This window comes from Aulonocara sp. 'chitande type north' Nkhata Bay, linkage group LG2 (genome assembly GCF_057382095.1).
Source record: "Aulonocara sp. 'chitande type north' Nkhata Bay isolate Kocher_YH1m ecotype deep benthic linkage group LG2, A_spYH_male_GT1.1, whole genome shotgun sequence".
In the NCBI taxonomy this organism is placed as follows: domain Eukaryota; kingdom Metazoa; phylum Chordata; class Actinopteri; order Cichliformes; family Cichlidae; genus Aulonocara; species Aulonocara sp. 'chitande type north' Nkhata Bay.
In genome coordinates, this window is record NC_141345.1 from 7,985,231 (window position 1) to 8,002,114 (window position 16,884).

At 40.0% G+C, this 16,884-nt stretch overlaps 1 protein-coding gene across 2 annotated transcripts in view; it reads right to left on the minus strand.

The window, feature by feature from the left end:
* Positions 1-4,788: 4,788 nt before the first annotated feature.
* LOC147337394 (protocadherin-1-like) overlaps positions 4,789-16,884 on the minus strand; it is a 231,765-nt gene continuing 219,669 nt past the window's right edge. For both annotated transcript variants that reach the window (XM_086304704.1, XM_086304701.1), the window contains exon 6: positions 4,789-15,711. In XM_086304704.1, coding sequence (XP_086160830.1) covers positions 15,284-15,711 — 428 coding nt within the window. In that variant the 3' untranslated portion in view covers positions 4,789-15,283. The remainder of the gene's footprint in view (positions 15,712-16,884) is intronic.

Below are 16,884 nucleotides of genomic sequence, written 5' to 3' on the forward strand. Positions count from 1 at the left end.
CCGTCAAAATGAAGGAATGAAGGAAACAGGAGCTGAAAGAAGCTGAAAGGCAGGAATAAGCAGAACGATAAAGAGGCAGAAGGTTAAGATGGCAATGAAGATATGATGGACGGTAAAAGTGGAGAGAAAAATAAAGGAGCAAACAGGAAACAATGATGAAGGCAAGGACACACAAACCATTGATGCAGTGAGAGAGAGGGGACAGAAGGAAAGACTGGAAACACAGAAAACAAACGATAAAGATGAGGGAAAATAGAGAAGAGCTTAAAAGGAAAAAACTTGGTAAGGAAGAAAAGAATGCAACAAAAAAAAAGATTAGAGAGAAAATTGAGGGAATTAAAAGGCCAGATGGGGCAATAAGGTTTGGAAGGACACAAGTGAAGGAAAGGCAACAGGTGACAAAGAAGTGAGAATAAAGTATAAATCACCAAAAAGTAGAAGAAAATAGAAGAGCAGGAAAAAAATAAGGGAGAAATTAAATGTGGGGGATAAGATGCATGAAGTGTGCACGACTTGGGCTGCAACAGTGAAAGCATGGATGAGGAGAAAAGGAGGACGACGAGGCAAGTGAAGACAAACAGTCTAAATAAACTAGAAGATGAGAAATAGGGTAAAGTGATAAAAACCTGTGGGGAAAAAAAAGGGGGGAGAAAAGCAACCTGCTGCAAGTGTGTCATCCTCCTCAAAACAAGCTGTGATAATATTTTCTTTTTGTTGTTCCCAGAAATATTGTGCGGCAATGAATTTAATCATTTTGCCCTGAATTTCAATTTACTGCTGTAATGCGATGCAACAGCGCTATAAGCACAGTGTCAAAGTGCCTTCCTCCGAGTCTGTTTGATATTCCTCGTACACAGCAGCCACATACAGGGTTTGTTTTTATTGAAATGTGATTGGGTGGTGTCTCACTTTAGGGCATGACACTCTGCAACTTGAGGATTCACGAGTCAATTTCCTGAAGTGGAATCCAATAACGCTGAAGAAACCGAGGCGAGGTGTTTACGACTCCTTAGGAACATCAGGTGAGCGACGCTGAAAAGGCTGTAAGTCACTCTGAAGATGGAGCTGGAAACGTTTTATGCTGAGAATGGGAGGAAGTATACCCGTGGAAACTGTTCATTCTCCATCGCTGGGAAACCGGGACAGCAAAATCTGCTTTTTCTTCCCATGGAGAAACCGAGGTCGTCCTCCGGGAATTTAGGCTACAAATAGGTTACAAAGTGTAGCTGAAAGTTTGATCAGTCAGACCTTCTTAATAATGTGACAAAAAAATAAATCACTTTAGCAGGTTATTGGTATCAGCCAATGCAAGTTATTTATTTTAAATTGGACAAAAGTTTGTGGACTACAGAATAAGGAATAATGGAAGTCCAACAAAAGGACACTTGGAAAGAGAGGTCGGCTGTTTCCTGAGGTTCTGCTTTCAGCTGATATTGATCAGAAAATACAGCCTTCCCAGCAGGAGGCCATAGATGTTCAAATTTCCACATTGGCACAGCTGGGATTAGATTTAACTCTTTATTTAAAAAAAATCATAGATTGAACCTTTGTATGTCATTTCCATATTTTGACGCTTGGTTTGGGATTTTGCTGTCTGCAGGAAAAAATGTTTAAAAAATACTTGGAAAGTAATTTACAATTCAAATTACTTTAATTACTTTAATTACTTTAATTCAGTCTTGTTTTATTTATATAGCACTAAATCAGCAGCTGCCACAAAATGCTTTATATTGTAAGCTAAAGACAATACAGAGAACACCCCAACAATAAAAAGATTCCCTCTGAGCAAGCACTTGGCAATACTGGGAAAGAAAAACACCCTTTTAACAGGAAAACCTCCAGCAGAAGCAGGGTCTGAGAGGGGCGTCCATCTGCCATAGTCAAGGGGAGGGAGAAAGCACAAAAACTGGCACTTACCTGAAACTCGGATGTGCTCTTGCATTACATTTTCAGTTTCCACCAAACACAATTTTCACTCGTAACGCACTGTCCTAGTTCAGTTAGCCCTGGTTCGTGACTTTGATGTCTCAGCTCTCCACAAGTCTAATATTTTTTTATCACTATAGTTCTTTTCATCTGTCCCACAACTTCACACAAAACATCCTGTTTTTTACAGCTGTTGAACGACATGACACAGCAGGCCTGTTAAATTAAAGCGCTGCAGATGTTTAGGAGGTGGATTTGTTTGAACTGTTTAGAGATATAGTGGCATGCTAATTTGAGCTAATCAGCCATAGAGTGTGATTTAAAATGTTATAAATCTGTGCAACCAGAAGCTTTGTTTCCATCCACAGACCTTAAAATGGGCAGTTAGGTTTACTTTTATTATGCCTACATGAAAGACTCTCATGCTTTTGGAAGGCAAGAAGAGAGTCATGGTCTCAATGATCATCTTCAGACTGGAGTATTTACTCCAGGTACATAACACAGAACCCTTATGTAACCCCTCCATCAGGCTGACCATCAATCTTTCATTTAGACTCAGCATCTGCAGGTTTATGGGAAGGGACAGATGTGTCTGCAGATGTGGCTGTGCAGAGGTATAAAAAGTGTTAAATAAAGACAGCCGACGTGAAATTGTGCTTGGCATTGTCCCCGTTCTGAAGCGACACATGTAACAAGGCTCGTGTTTAACTAAGTGAACAGCAGGAACATGAACATCATTCTTGTGACAAGCTAATGGCTGTTGCAAATTCTTTTGTGTCATCGAACCCAATTCTATTTATTTTTCACAGTTTTATTGACTGACTCATTTCAGCTTTCCTAAAAGCACATCCAGTGACTGAGAGCCTAAATCCTTGCAATCTTCCTGGAAACTATTTTAGACTTTGGTTTGTACAGTGGATGTTCACAGAAGGGAGTCTGCAATGTAAAAAGTATAATTCATGTGCAGTTGTTCAAGTTGTATAATGAGAAACGCCAGTTTGTGGGTGTTCCCTATTTTCCTTGACCCCGTTAAGCAAATATAGATGGTTATACATGTGAATTTATTCTTCAGATGCAAATATTGTCTAAATAATGTGTACATTTTGTTTTTCATATGGTCACTTTGGATATGGACGAGGGCGTGTGATGTAGATCTGTGCACCAAGACATCAGCGAACAAGAGCAAGACAAACCAGACACAGCGACAGGTCGCCTTCAAAGTAAAAGCTGCACATTTTGAAACAAGAGGTATACAAGAAATATTAAGCACAGTTCCTATGTTCATCACTTCATGACAAAGTTATTGACCTATGGATGAGTGCATGAGTGCATATATAGCAGGTATATGACTTAATCATGTTTCTTTTTAATTTCATAAACCTTGTTGGTTCTTAAAATGTTCTCTCCAAATAAAAGTTTTCACTTTTTAAAATTTGTTTGCTTGTGTGAATTGTGTCTTTTTTTTAACATAAATTATCAAGGTATTCATGTGGACACAGAGCATCACATTTACTTCAGTCAGCTGTTATTTGTGCATCAGCTTAATAAAAAAGCGATTAACAAACTAACTCATGAAAGCAAAATTAGACCTGCTGGTTCTCTGACTTTAGACTTCAAATGCTCGTTCTCATCCAACTGTAGTGGTGTGAGCTGTGAAAACATCAGTGTATGGGGCTTTTAAAAAAAAATAATAATAATAAGAATTTATAGATTTACAGTCTAATAACTATTTTAGAATAAATAAAATGTCCTCCACTGAAACAAGGATATGATGTCATCATCATCAGTGGAGACTGGTGGATAAACGTACAACTACAAAAAAGTTATCACATAGAATTTTGCTATTTAATTTTTTTCTTTTTTTTTTAATGGCAATGCATGAGTTTGCCACAAAATATTATTATATATAGTCTTGTGGTTTGTTCAGGGGGAGCTTTGCTAAGCTAAGCTGTGCAGCCATGTTCTCTTTAGAGAGAAGAGGCTTTTCTCCTGGAAACAAACCACACTTGTTCAGTGTTTCTCCTGTTTCCAGTTTTTTATTTAACATCCTAACCTGTCTGAGATCAGAACGTGCGATGCTCAAAGGCAGGCTCCACCTCAATGTGAATTTGCTGGTAGGTCCACTCATTGGAACATTGGCAAGCACCTTGAATGTTTTTCACTTGTGAATCTCTCTCACTGTAAAATGAGGAACTGCAAACTGTTTGGAAATCACCTCATAACCTACAATTTTACTCTAACACAGCTTCAGCCTGGTACGCTGTGTTGGTGACTTTAAACGTGTGATAGTGTAAATGGATCACAGACATCCTGTTACAAGGCATTACTGTATATTTGAATTGCTTCATGAAGGTAACGTAGGTCCTTGTATTTGAGTTCGTTCAGATTATTTTCTTAAAAGTGTGATGAAGGCTGTAATGTCTTCCCACTTTTATAAAATCAGAGATTTTGACGTTGGGAAAATACGCTATTGTTCAGGACAGCACCACCCACCCTTGCATCGTTGAATGGTTGAAGGCACTGCAAGTCGCAGTTTTTGATATTTATTTGATTGGTTCTTTTGTGTGATTTTGCACTCTGGCACATTCAGTGGCAGGGAGATTTACAGGAGGCTTTTGTTTTTGATTGGCACGTTCAGATTTGTCCCAAGAGCTTTGCTGACCTGCGCTGCACAGAAATATGCCAAAGACATTTATTCACTGCAGAAACGTGCATAGCAACATTTCTTAATCAGAAACAACGGATCCAGTATTCTAGATTTTATGCTGGCCAATAAGAGCAAGCCACATTGTTTTCTAGTAAAAACACGTGATTTCATTGCAGACTGACACCTGCAAGACAAACTGAGCGACAGCCGGGATGTTTCTTTGACTGATGTATTTTATTGTAAAGCTATAAGGAAGGAGTAATTACAAGATATCATTTCTTTGATTTGCTCAGCAAAAATAAAAGACCACATTTTTTTTTTCAAATTCAAACATGCGAATGTTGATCAAAAGAGAACAGATGAGGCTCAAACAAACACATTACCCAACTTCCTCCAAGAAAATTAAAAGACTGAAAACAACAAAAATTCATGTACAGTTTGTCTTAAGACTCGGCTGAGATGAACATGAGAGAACAGAAAGCGGTAAAGCAGACGGGTGACTGGAGGAGGCGCACTGCCAACCTCCGCTCTGAGCCTGACGCATCACTCCTACATTTAATAGAGCCTACGGTACTTGAGACGATATAATCCTACAGGTTCAAGGTCAGACTTCCTTCATGTTGTTTGAATATATATATATTTTTTATTGACATTTTTTTTTTAAAAAACCTACACTTGCATGTACATAAAACTGTACAAAAAACAAGGCATCACTAGCATTTTTCCTATATAAATATAACCAACCAACAATTAGGCTACAAACGTGGACTTCCTGTAAAGACGAAAAGTGATTCGGCGGTTCTGTCCTGCTGTTTTCTTCTCTTCTAAAACAATATGAATCTTTACAACATTCTTCACACAAGGAAGCCCAATGCCACCGTTTAGAATTTGTTTTCTGGGATTTTTACCTCCAAGGTTACAACAAAATAATTTTAGGACCCTAAAAAATTCTCACAACCACATCTCAAATAAATAACTTTGCCTTTCTCAAAAAAAAAGAAAAAAGAAAAACAACAACAACAACAACAAAAAACCCCTTATACAATAGTTATCTCCACTAACATCACTTTGTGTGATGATGATAACCTTGTAGTTATTTTTTCACTGATTTGGCTGATTTGCGGTCCCGATTTCTTCTCTTTTTCTTCTTTTTGTAACCATCAGATATCTCTGGGAGATAAATAAATGACATCAAAAGAAGTGATTATAAACTGATTAATTCCTTTCTTCAAAGAATTTTAATGGAGCCCTTAAAGTCCTTTTAATTTCAGCACACAAAATAACACATAAAAAGCACAGATTAGCACTTTAGGAGCTCCAAGAAATTCTGTTTACTTTAGTTTCTCTCCAGATGTCACATCCTTTGCTCATCATTACCAGAAAAATCGACGTAGTTACGTGAGATAAGTACGTGATTCTGTAATTTTGTATTCTTCCCCTTTTTTTGTTGCATCACCCAAAGAGATCGCATAATGGTAAAGGTGTCTGCAGGCACCGTCGACAAAGATCCATTTCACGCAAACCAAGACGTGGCTCTCGTCTTATTGTCGAGATCAACTGTTTTATGTTTTGGGAAATCAACATTTAATTTTATTGATTGTGTAATCGCAAAATAACTAAACTTTCACATTCTCCATTCAGCTTGCCGGGTCTGGCTTTCAGTCACGATGGAGTAAAGAAATAGAAAACACAGAGTCCAGTCTGCCTGCTCAGAAAACAGATATCATCATCATCATTTACATGCCGCGTCTGGTAAGAAAACAGCAACAACCATTTATATTCATACAGTATGTCTATAGCAGTGTTGATTCCATAACATTGATAAAACAACTGTGACAACAACAAAAATGTATAATATTTATAAAGTTGGTTTGTTTCATGCTCAGCTGAAGCTTCGACTGCGGAGACTCCAGCCTCAGTATAATACACAACCAAAAAACAGCAAGCCACTCCAAAGTCTATCACGTGATTTCATGTGGAACTCGTCTGCAGCTCTCATGTGATCGCCCGCCTTTATTCTGTAGACTTCTGCACACCAGAAGTGCAAGTCAAAGAATCCACCGGTTACTGTCACGCAAATCAAATTAGCATGGTGACAATGGCGTTCAAATGGTGGCCAAATGGTCTTTTCATCAAAAATAATAACTAAACCTCAAACATGAGTTTAGAGTCTGATGCAGTAATATTCAATGTAGGACCCAGGCTTCTGGTGCTCAAAGTGGTAAAAGTCATTCGGTTCAAGTACACTTAGTTCAGCCTCTTTAAAGTTGTTTACAAAAGTCAACATTGAGCGTAAAACTGACCCTTAAATAGATCAGGCAAAGCAGAGATGTGGCAGTTATGAAGAATTTCAAAAATAAACAGAGGTCTCTTGTTTCCCTTTGAAAGCTGCCGTTTATTTCTGTGACTTAAACACAATTATCAATGCAAACGCCCCAGATATAAAAACACTGATTACACGAGAGCCACAAAGTGGTTCCGGTCTAAATATAAGTGGACAGAAGAAAGAGAGAGGAAAGATGAATTCACTGAGTCGTTATGTTACCGACAGACTCACGACACCGCTGACAGAGTCAGCCCGAGGAGGGAAAAATGCTGAATTAAATCAATCCCGTTGTGTGTTAGAACAAAGTGAACCTTTTGCAAAACCGAGTAACTCGCAAACCAAAAACATTCACCTTTTGTTCAAACTGTAAAATCCACCGTTCAGCTGAACTCACAGATATAGACGTGATCCATAAAGGGACCACCAGAGTTTCACAGCTGGATCAGGGCTGTTCATGAAAATGTTTTAAAAGTAGGAACTACAGACTGCGTCTCAAACTGTACTCTCCTAAAGCTGATCTAATGAACAACTCTGGACTGTTGTACAAAGCAACAGCATCCACTTAAGAGCTGGTTGTTGCTTATCCATTGATCTTTGTGTTGAAATTTGAGTGACTTTTCATGATTTAGAGTTCAACATAATCCTTCTTTATCTTAGCCTTGGAAGATTAGATTGCTTCTTTTTTGCTTCTTTAAAGTGAATTTAAGCTTCAGGTGAGAGCGCCAAAACAACCCATGAGTAAGGCTCGAGAGTTGGTAACACGTGTATGTCAAAGGTATGTCACAACGACTCGTGTCATTGTTAAGCAATGACTATAAATAAGTTCAGCTTTAAGAGTCTGACGACTTGAGACAGTCTGCGTTTTAGGAAAGCAAACTTTTCTCCACTGTTAAGTACAGCTGTGGATTTCATACATAAATAATGCCTGTCAGTAGTAAACCAATGTGTATTTTAAAAATAAACCGTTCCTGGGAGATGTTTATGTGTTGGAGTCATGAATCAGTCTATAAAGTGTTTCAGAAGCAAACTATGGTAGGGCACTTTAGCTGTTAATAATACATCAAGGGTAAACCAATGTTTTTTTGTTTTGGTGGTAAAACATTTTGAAATGGCAAAAAGCACATTTTTAATTTAAGGTCTGCGTTTTAATCCTAAAACAGTTTTCACGAATGATTTTGAGAGGTAAACTTGCAGCGTTTTATTAGTAAAAGCTGCACAGAAGTATGAAGGCGGAAAAAGGAAAGAAAACTGTAGATACATATGCATTAAGTTGCACTCAGCTATGAATGTCAAATACAGTTTCTGATCAATATCCTTTCCCTTAGAGATGCTTATATTTGATAACGCATCAGATTTTTTTATAAAGCTCCTCATGTCTGTGTTTGCTGACTGAAAGGACGAACTGCAGCTGACTCAAGCTCCATAAAAAGATTATACATTAAATTGCTGTTTTATTTCTTTCTCTCAGGCCCAGCTGAATATTTTTATCATCTATATTTATTCTGGAATATCTAATATTCTATACTTTGGCAGAATCAGAAATAAACACAGATATACTCTTTTTCTGTAACTGGAAAGCTCCCTCTATTTAAAAGCAGCAGGATGTGAGTGCACTGCATGCAGAGACACCTGTGTTCTGCTAGGGGCTGATGGGTGGTGGTGGATTTTGGGGTTCACGTGTTCCACCAGGGAGCAGGAAGTGCTTGTTTGAGACACCAAACACTTATGGTCATGCAATGTTTTAGATCGTGCCCCCCCTCCAAAAAATAAATAAATAAATAAAAATCTGTGTCTACTTTTAATATTAGCCTCAGATTATCATCCCTTTTTAATAAAGCTGGATTAGGTGACCCTAAACCCTCCCTTAGTTATGCTGCTGTAGGCCCAGATGGCTGCCTTTCCCTGAGCCTGGCTCTGTTGGCTCAGGGGTCTTTATAGTAAAAAGAATTTCTCCTTCCTCACTGGAACCCTGTTTTACTTAAAAAAAGTAATGCATTACACATTACTTGTCATGTTTCTTAAAAGTAATGCAGTATGCTCACCAGAGAAAGTAATTTGTTACACTACTCATTTATTAATTTCTTGTTACTATGCAGGCGTATCTGAAACACATTGTCTCATAATCACCAGTTAATGTAAACCTCACGCTACAGTCCCACACACCAACATAAATCCTTATTCCTGATGAGGATATACGATCCTTCAGTATTTACATATGAACACAGCACAAAGCAAAGATGGAAAAGAGACTTCAAAGCCATCGCCACAATGATTCTAGTTTAGAAACATGAACAGGTAGAAACTGAGGTGTAACCCTGACTGCTCATCACTGCCTCTGTTACCTGCTGACGTTCAGTCTCTGGCTGCTGGGCTGGAGTACACCCACATTTAATTTCTGCATTACTGAAAGATGTAATGTGATTACAGCAATGTGTTCCACCCAACACTGACTGTTGCCAAGTTCTTGCTGGTTCTCCTTTTGACGTGGGGTTTTTACCTAACATTGCAAAAAAGTCTGAAATGACTGTTCCGTATATGATATGGCTGGTTGTATCTGAACTAATCAACATTTTTTTTCAGATTTTTTTGAACTTCATAGTTTGACTCTGTGCTTTACTTGAAAAAAGAACATAAGAAGAAAGATTTTCTCAAAATGGTTTTCCCACTCTGCTGTAACCTGAGCCTGACCGCAACCACAGCTCACACCTTTGGGATAAGCTGGACCACATGACAGGCTTTGTTACCAAACAACTGCAAATTTCTGTTACTGGGTTCCAAAATCTGCTGGTACCCATGATGATGTAATCGACTGTATATGGATGGATGTAGCCACCATGACCTCTCCCATTGGCTGTGGGCTCCACATTTTGAAGCATCATAGTAAGCTGATTACTTAGCACTCCACCTCAACACACAGACCCACTCATCTGCTGAGATACAAATGAAATACTGAAATTCATACATCACAGTGGAAGCAAAGTCTTCTTGTATGGGCTGTATCGCAATGTAAGCTATTTCATTTGTCCAGTAAGCACATTAGAAATGCTCAAAGTACACCGACAGCACAACTACAATTGAGAAGTCCAGTTTAGCGACTCAGATTAACAAAGGTGAGGACAAGCCGGTACTGAATGGCTAATTTGGTCAATCAAAGTGGCCACACACCCATATGAATTTAAAATGATAATAATATTAAAATAATGATGATAATAATAGTAATTATAATTCACCCTAGAACTGGAGGACGTTGTCCACAAGGCTGCAGTAAACATGGGAGTTCTGACAGTTCACACTTTGCTTCATTTTTCAGCTCCAGAGGTTGTTATTGTAACCACATGTTTAACAATAAGACGCGAACATTTACATGTCCACGTACTTTTGGACCTCTAATATAGGAACGCTCAAGCCCTGACACATTTCTTCATGCCTGTATTAAGCATCATAAGCCTGATGTGACTGTGCAAACATGCCAGCAGTACCCGCGTTTGCTTTAATGCACAAGCAAAACTACGGGAGGCCTAAAGAGCAAACAGCGACAGCAGAGTTCACCAAAGGTCATCAGGTATTACCAGGGTTCATTTTTCTTTGTCTGGGGTTAATTGCTGCGAAAGAGCTGAGGTCATACCGATGCTATATGACCTCTCCCCCTCTCCCCTATCTTTGCCGTGCACAGCATAAGACGTCGGGCACTTGGGAGTTTATCGCCCATCCAGGCTGTGGGTAAGCATCACAGAAAATAATATAATTACTCACTCACGCTGAATTTGAAGCGTGGCAAGGGGAAAAGGAAGGAGGAAAGTCAACATGGGCCTCTAAGGTTGGCCTGTAAATAATCAATCCGAACTCTGAGCTTTAAATCACCCGAGGAAGAACGGGGAAGGCGAGGAGCGGCGCTGGGGCCTATGAACTCTAAATCTGTGTCACAGTGGGGACTGAATGGTGGCTGAATGATGGCTGACTTATATGCAGAACACAATGACCGTGTGTGCAGGTTCTTAAGAGGGAGATGCATCAATCAAAAATCAAATATTGTCGAGGCAACGGAGAAACCTCGCTTTGAACCATACACAGCCCACACGGAGAGCTTCAATACACCAAATGCTAAATGCGTGACCCTTCCGATAGCCCCAATTTGCCGTGTTTTCTTCGCTGGCAGCTCAGCTTGTTGGCATCGCTTTGATGTTCCCTCTTTGATTGTGAGAAAAGGATGTTCATGTCACATGCTGTAAAACATTAATGACTAGTCATTTAGGCTCATCAAGACTTTTGTGCTCGTGTGAGTGAGACAGTCACAAATCTGTTGCCTTTTTCTGGAAAGGAGCAGTTCTGGAAATGACAACATGAGGCAGATTCACTTTCTAGCAGAATTTAATATCTGTCATGTATAAGTCCCATATATGTGTAGGATTAACTGAAGAGGTTTTTTTTTAATTAAAATGAACATTTTCTTTTTTAATTGATGGACTGACAAATCTGTGGATAAAGCTACTGTCAGCTGTTCTCTTTTTCCCAATGGCTCGTCACAGTGAGCAGCTCCGCACGTTTCATTTGTTAGATTTTTTTAATGCTGAACGCCCTTCCTGACGGAAGCCCAAAGGTACATCTGTCTCCTTCCAGAATCGAGTGGGTCAGGCAGATCTGCTGGTATTCAGATTACAGATCAAAATCAGTTTTTTTGGATGCAGAGTCTGCACATCCACTTTTCATTTTAACCAGTCTTTGCAACATTACCAGATTTTGTAGCGCCTTTCAACAATTATTAGAAGACATGAAGAGTTATATTCTCTGTACAGTCTTAATTTGATGAAGCTGTTAAGGCAAAGGGATTTATAATTTGAAATTTCTAATTATGGACACCTAGTAGATGTGCATTACTATTTCTTCTCCAGGCCCAAAAATGCAAAAAGAAAAAGGTGCATGTTCAGACTAAATGCAAAGCAGAGTTTTTGTGTTATGTGATTATCTCTCTGGTGACACAAACAGAGGCGGCCATGCTTCTATTAGCCGAGAGTCTCACAGACTGTGGATTCTTCTGATGCAGCTGACAATCACACATGGACTGGTTAATGCCTATCTTACTGTCTGCGTTTATGGGTAGTAGTTTTATATGGGGACATGAATAAAAGAGAATAAAAATTAAAGAGAGGGCCTTGAGAAAAGTGAACAAAATTGAACGACTTTCTTGTAAATTCTGAAAATATGTTGCTTAATTTCAGCCATCAGTTGTACTTTGCTGGAAGTAGTTCTATGGGTGAATATGTGCATGTTCTGAAATGGCTCTTCAATAAAACTCAACATCTGACCTTGATTCTAGGTTGGAGTTATACAAGCCTTCATGAAAATATACATCAGAGTAAATGTAAATGTTTTAATCAGTTGCCTGAGAAGCTGTCAGGTAAATCCCAGGTAGGGATGGACGCCGATGAAAATAATCTCACCACAGTTTTTGCTTTATTTTATGACTTTCCAGTTCAGTGTGAGACTAAATGACTTGTTCGGGAGATTTTTTTGCAGCACACTCTCTCACTGTGCCTTTCCTTTCATCCATCCACTCCCAGCTGGCGTGCATCACTACAGGTGAAATCTCACATTATCCTCAGCAGCCATTAACATGAGCCTCAGAATGAATGAACTTCCAAACCAGCTCACTTTTACTGGTGCAAATTATTGCCGGTAATATGCCAAGCCTCGGGTTGTAATTAGAGTTTCTGTGCTGTGCTGTGCTGTGCTGTGCGGAGAGGGTGTTAGCGGACTCGAGCCTGTACAGGTGTCATTAATCCTGCATTCCTATGCGACTTCTGCACTGCAGGAAATGGCAGCCACCTCCCCCGCTGCACACAGCTAACAGGTTTAATAAATACTTCTGCTAAACGCCGCACGGCTCGGCCTCACACTGAGAAGGTAAAGAGGTGGGAAATAACGAGCGGCGACAAAGACTGGAGAGCTCTTCCTTCAAGCTCGAAAAACAGCAGGGAAACATTCACCACAGTCACCACAAGCACACTGAAGCCCACCACAGCTGTAAAGGATAAAGGAGCCATAACACTCTGTGGACTGTCAGCATCAGGAAACCTACAGCTGCTTTGTGCTTGTGGGACTGCCTCCAAAAACAAAACAGGCATCGCGAACAACATCTCCGCTCTCTGCTAAGCTTTGAAAGATTAAGTGAAGATTTTGGAAATCATTAATCTTAGATTATATTCAAATACTTTCTAAAAGTGAGCTCCCGACGTTGTGGCCTTCCAAGCTAGCAGTGGTAAGAAGTACGACATGGATGTGATGCTGAAGATGATCACCTCTGAAGAAGCAAATAAAATCAGTAATGCTTCCTGCACGCTTTAAAACGGTAAATGGCCTCATACTTATTAAGTGCTTTTCTACTCTCCTTGAGCACTCAAAGCACTTTATACTACAAACCTCATTCACCCATTACTGCACCCTAAAGTGGTAGCAAACAGAGCAATATTACACTCCCTGTGGATATTCATGGTCTTCCGAGGATGAATCTCAAGGATGATTATGGTTTGATTCACAACTACAAGAAGATTTTTATGAAATAATGCCTGAACATTCATGTTCTTTGGGGATGATGCAAACATCAGAAATGTTGAGATCCAACAGATTGCAATGCACAGGTCATGTTCTGCTCCCTGGAGTGTGAACCCTGGTATTTGAATTCCTTCTAAACCTTTCCTGTGATGTCACAAGACAAACTTTTTATTGAGTCTGAAATAAAAGCTTACAGGCTGTCACGGACTAGAGCTACAGCTATGACGATTCTCCATTAACACTTTATTGAGTTGTTTATTTGGATCAACTGGATTATAAATTTTAATCTCAAAAGATCTGTGAGATCTGGAGCCACTGGACAAACTAAAAGCTACTCACTTAAGTTCAGAATGATATACAGAAAAGCAGGAAGTCTTCAGACTGGAGAAGCCGAAACTCTAACTAATTTGAAAAGCTTTTTTAAAATTTTTTTAACCTTTTCGGCTTCATTAATGCAAATGCTCGTAATCAATCCGTTATCAGAAACTGCACAATAAACAGAGTAATCATTTCTTCTTTACGATGAACAATGCTGCCTTAAGCTGAGCACTTTAAACTTTTAGGTCTCTCACATGTGAATGTATCATGGCATCGAAGATAATTCGATGCCAGAAAGAAAAATGATCAGTTTGATGCAAGAAAACCGTCATTTGACTATTTTTGGATACCCTTCTGTAACATTCATGTTTAAGTTTATCATATTATGGTATACTACTGACAACAGCATGAATAATATAATCGCTTCTTAGATTCTAAGTGCTTCTTTCAGAGTCTCAGGTTTCCTTCAGTTCTGTATGAAGTTGTATCGGTGCGCCTCTAATGTTTCTGCTTCCTCGTTAACGTAAATTCCACCGTGTTCCAGTGTTGGACAGCAGAGGAAAAATGATTAAAAAGTCTTGTGTTTGTAACTCGGCACCGTTGGTGATGCTCAAGAGTCCAGGTTCCTGCAGTGTGACGGCGAATGCCACGGCATCATTTCTCTCTACATGCAACCATTTTCAGTCCAGTGTTACATGAAGAGCTGCAGAAAGATTAACGGCCACGGATCCGCTCTGCCACAGCAGTTTCCACTGTCACTGTTTGTAATATTTACAGCCTGTACAATGAAAAAAAGACTTCTCCACAGCAAAATAAAGAAAAGAAACCCTAAATATCTCAAGATTGGAAAACAGCTGTCTTTCTACAAATGTCTCACGTTAACGATGAGCTGCTCCTGACAAAAATAAGCCAGTTGATTTGATGCAACTTGGCTTAAAAACATAATATTTCCCTGTGTCTTCGAAGGTGACAGAGAAAAACTAGAAAGAAAAGTAAATCCAAAAAAAGAAAATGAGGATAGATAGCAATACACAGTATACTTAAGTAGGATTTACAAGAAGTTATTTCCCTTCACCCCCCGGAAGGTTTGTTTTTTGTTTTTTTCCGTTTTCCGGTCCCACACAGCAACAAAGCTAAAGCAACACAAAAAATCCAGCTGAAAAATGTGAGTAGCTAAATAGTTTCCCATTTAAATTATCACAACAATGTGGTGTAGTTTACATTCCTTCCAAAGCAGCTCAAGCCGCATTTTCATTAATTGATTTTGAATTTCTTCTATTTTACATGTGATTGGTTTTTGCAGGGGGTGGGGATGTCTGTGGGTAGAGGTGGAGGGGGCTAAAGCCTTGTAGGTAGATGCATTTATAAAAAAGGTAAAAGGGGGAGTAGGTGCTGTGGCACAGCAAGTTATAGGCACAGGGGGCAGCTGTGAGGGGGCGCGACAGGTGGTGGCGAGCAGCTGGGCGATGGGGAGCGCTGGGCGATGAGTGTGGGTTTTAAGGTGGAGAGCTGTGCCCTCACAGGTAGATCTCCCTCTTGGAGGTTTGGCCGGTTGGAGTGGTAGCTGAGTGGTACTCCACCGCCTGGCTCAGCGGGATCTCCTCCATGCCACAGTCTTTACTGGATGAATCTCCGCCACTGGGGTAGGCACTGCTGTAGGGTGTCATGAAACGCATGTTGGCCACTTTGGAGCTGCTGCCACCACCGCCACCACCTGGTCCACGCTCCTCCATCGGCAGGGGCTTGGGGCTGCCGTTGGCCATCAGCTGCTCCTGCCCGTCCATCTCTTGGTAAGGCACGAAGGTGGAGAGCTTGGGGGCATTCTTGGATACCTTGCGGTTGGGAGAAGGCTGGCCGGGCATCCAGCAGGAGTCAGAGTGGCCAAACTCGGTGCACTCCCGGGTGCATTTACCGGTCATTGCCACGTCGGGAAGAGGCCTGAGATCTGCAGAGAGACACAACAAAACAGAGAAGAGAAAGCATGAGTACCGTGGAAACAGCAGCGCGAGGAAAGGTGGGAGATGAAGATGACATTACGGTGCAGAGGTTTCACATAAAAAGCCTGAGATAATAAATAATAAACTCTAGTCTGGGCTTGATGCACCAGCTGCAACAATAGCGATCCAGATTAGGAGGTTTTAAGGATTTGGGTGGGATAAGTTCAAGTCCTGTCCTGCTTTTGTTTCCACTATTACTCTCGGGTGAGGTTTAGACACTTTAAACTACTCGGTTAGGGTTAGAAAGAGTGTTTTTTGGTGTTTTCTCAAGGTTTGGGTTAAAAGGAGCACATCACACTCAACCACTGCAGAAAAATATATTTGCAGTGACAGCCCCATCTCACTATTGTCATAACCCAGTGGGTTACACACTGCTGCCAAAGGACATCTTGTGCTTGTACACAACAGCAGCTTTGACAAAATGCTATTATTTGCCACATCTGTGAAGAGAAGCGCCTGTAATGTGTCTTTTTGTGGAATGGTCTTTAACGGTGTCTGTCTGCTATTCTGAGCTGTATAGGTAGTGTCCCGTCGCTTGTTGTTGTTGTTGTTGTTGTTGTTGTCTCATCTCAGCAAATGAGGCCCCAAACCTGGACCTTTTAAAGCTAATAAATAAAAAGTCAGAGAAGCTTTAGAATTGATTGTCACTCCATGTCACCTTAGCTATATGAATATTGGCTAAAATACAAATGAAGCTTTGAAGATGGGAGTTTTGATTACATTTGCAAATCTGCAGAATTTGATTGAACAGGCCGGGGATACGGACACAAGGATTTAAGATCTGTATTTAAGTTTGGGATGGATATGCCCATTATTTCCTTTCTCAGATTTGAAGAGAGCAAGCTGGACTCTGATGCTTTTTCTTCTTTGCAACCTATTATGATAAAGCTTGGATTCCGGTTACTATAGGCTAGCACTTTTTTCCAGGTATATGCATATAAATACCTCCAGCAGTAACAAATGTGTGTCTGCAAGTCTTTCTTTTTTATTGTTATTTATTAGGTTGAACTTTACTTGCTGTTTTGTGCATTAATGCTCATCTGTGGGATTTTGTCTTATGTAGCAGAACAATTTCCCCTGAGAGTTTGCAGCTAAAAGCCAAAGTTGGTTGTAAATTGCAT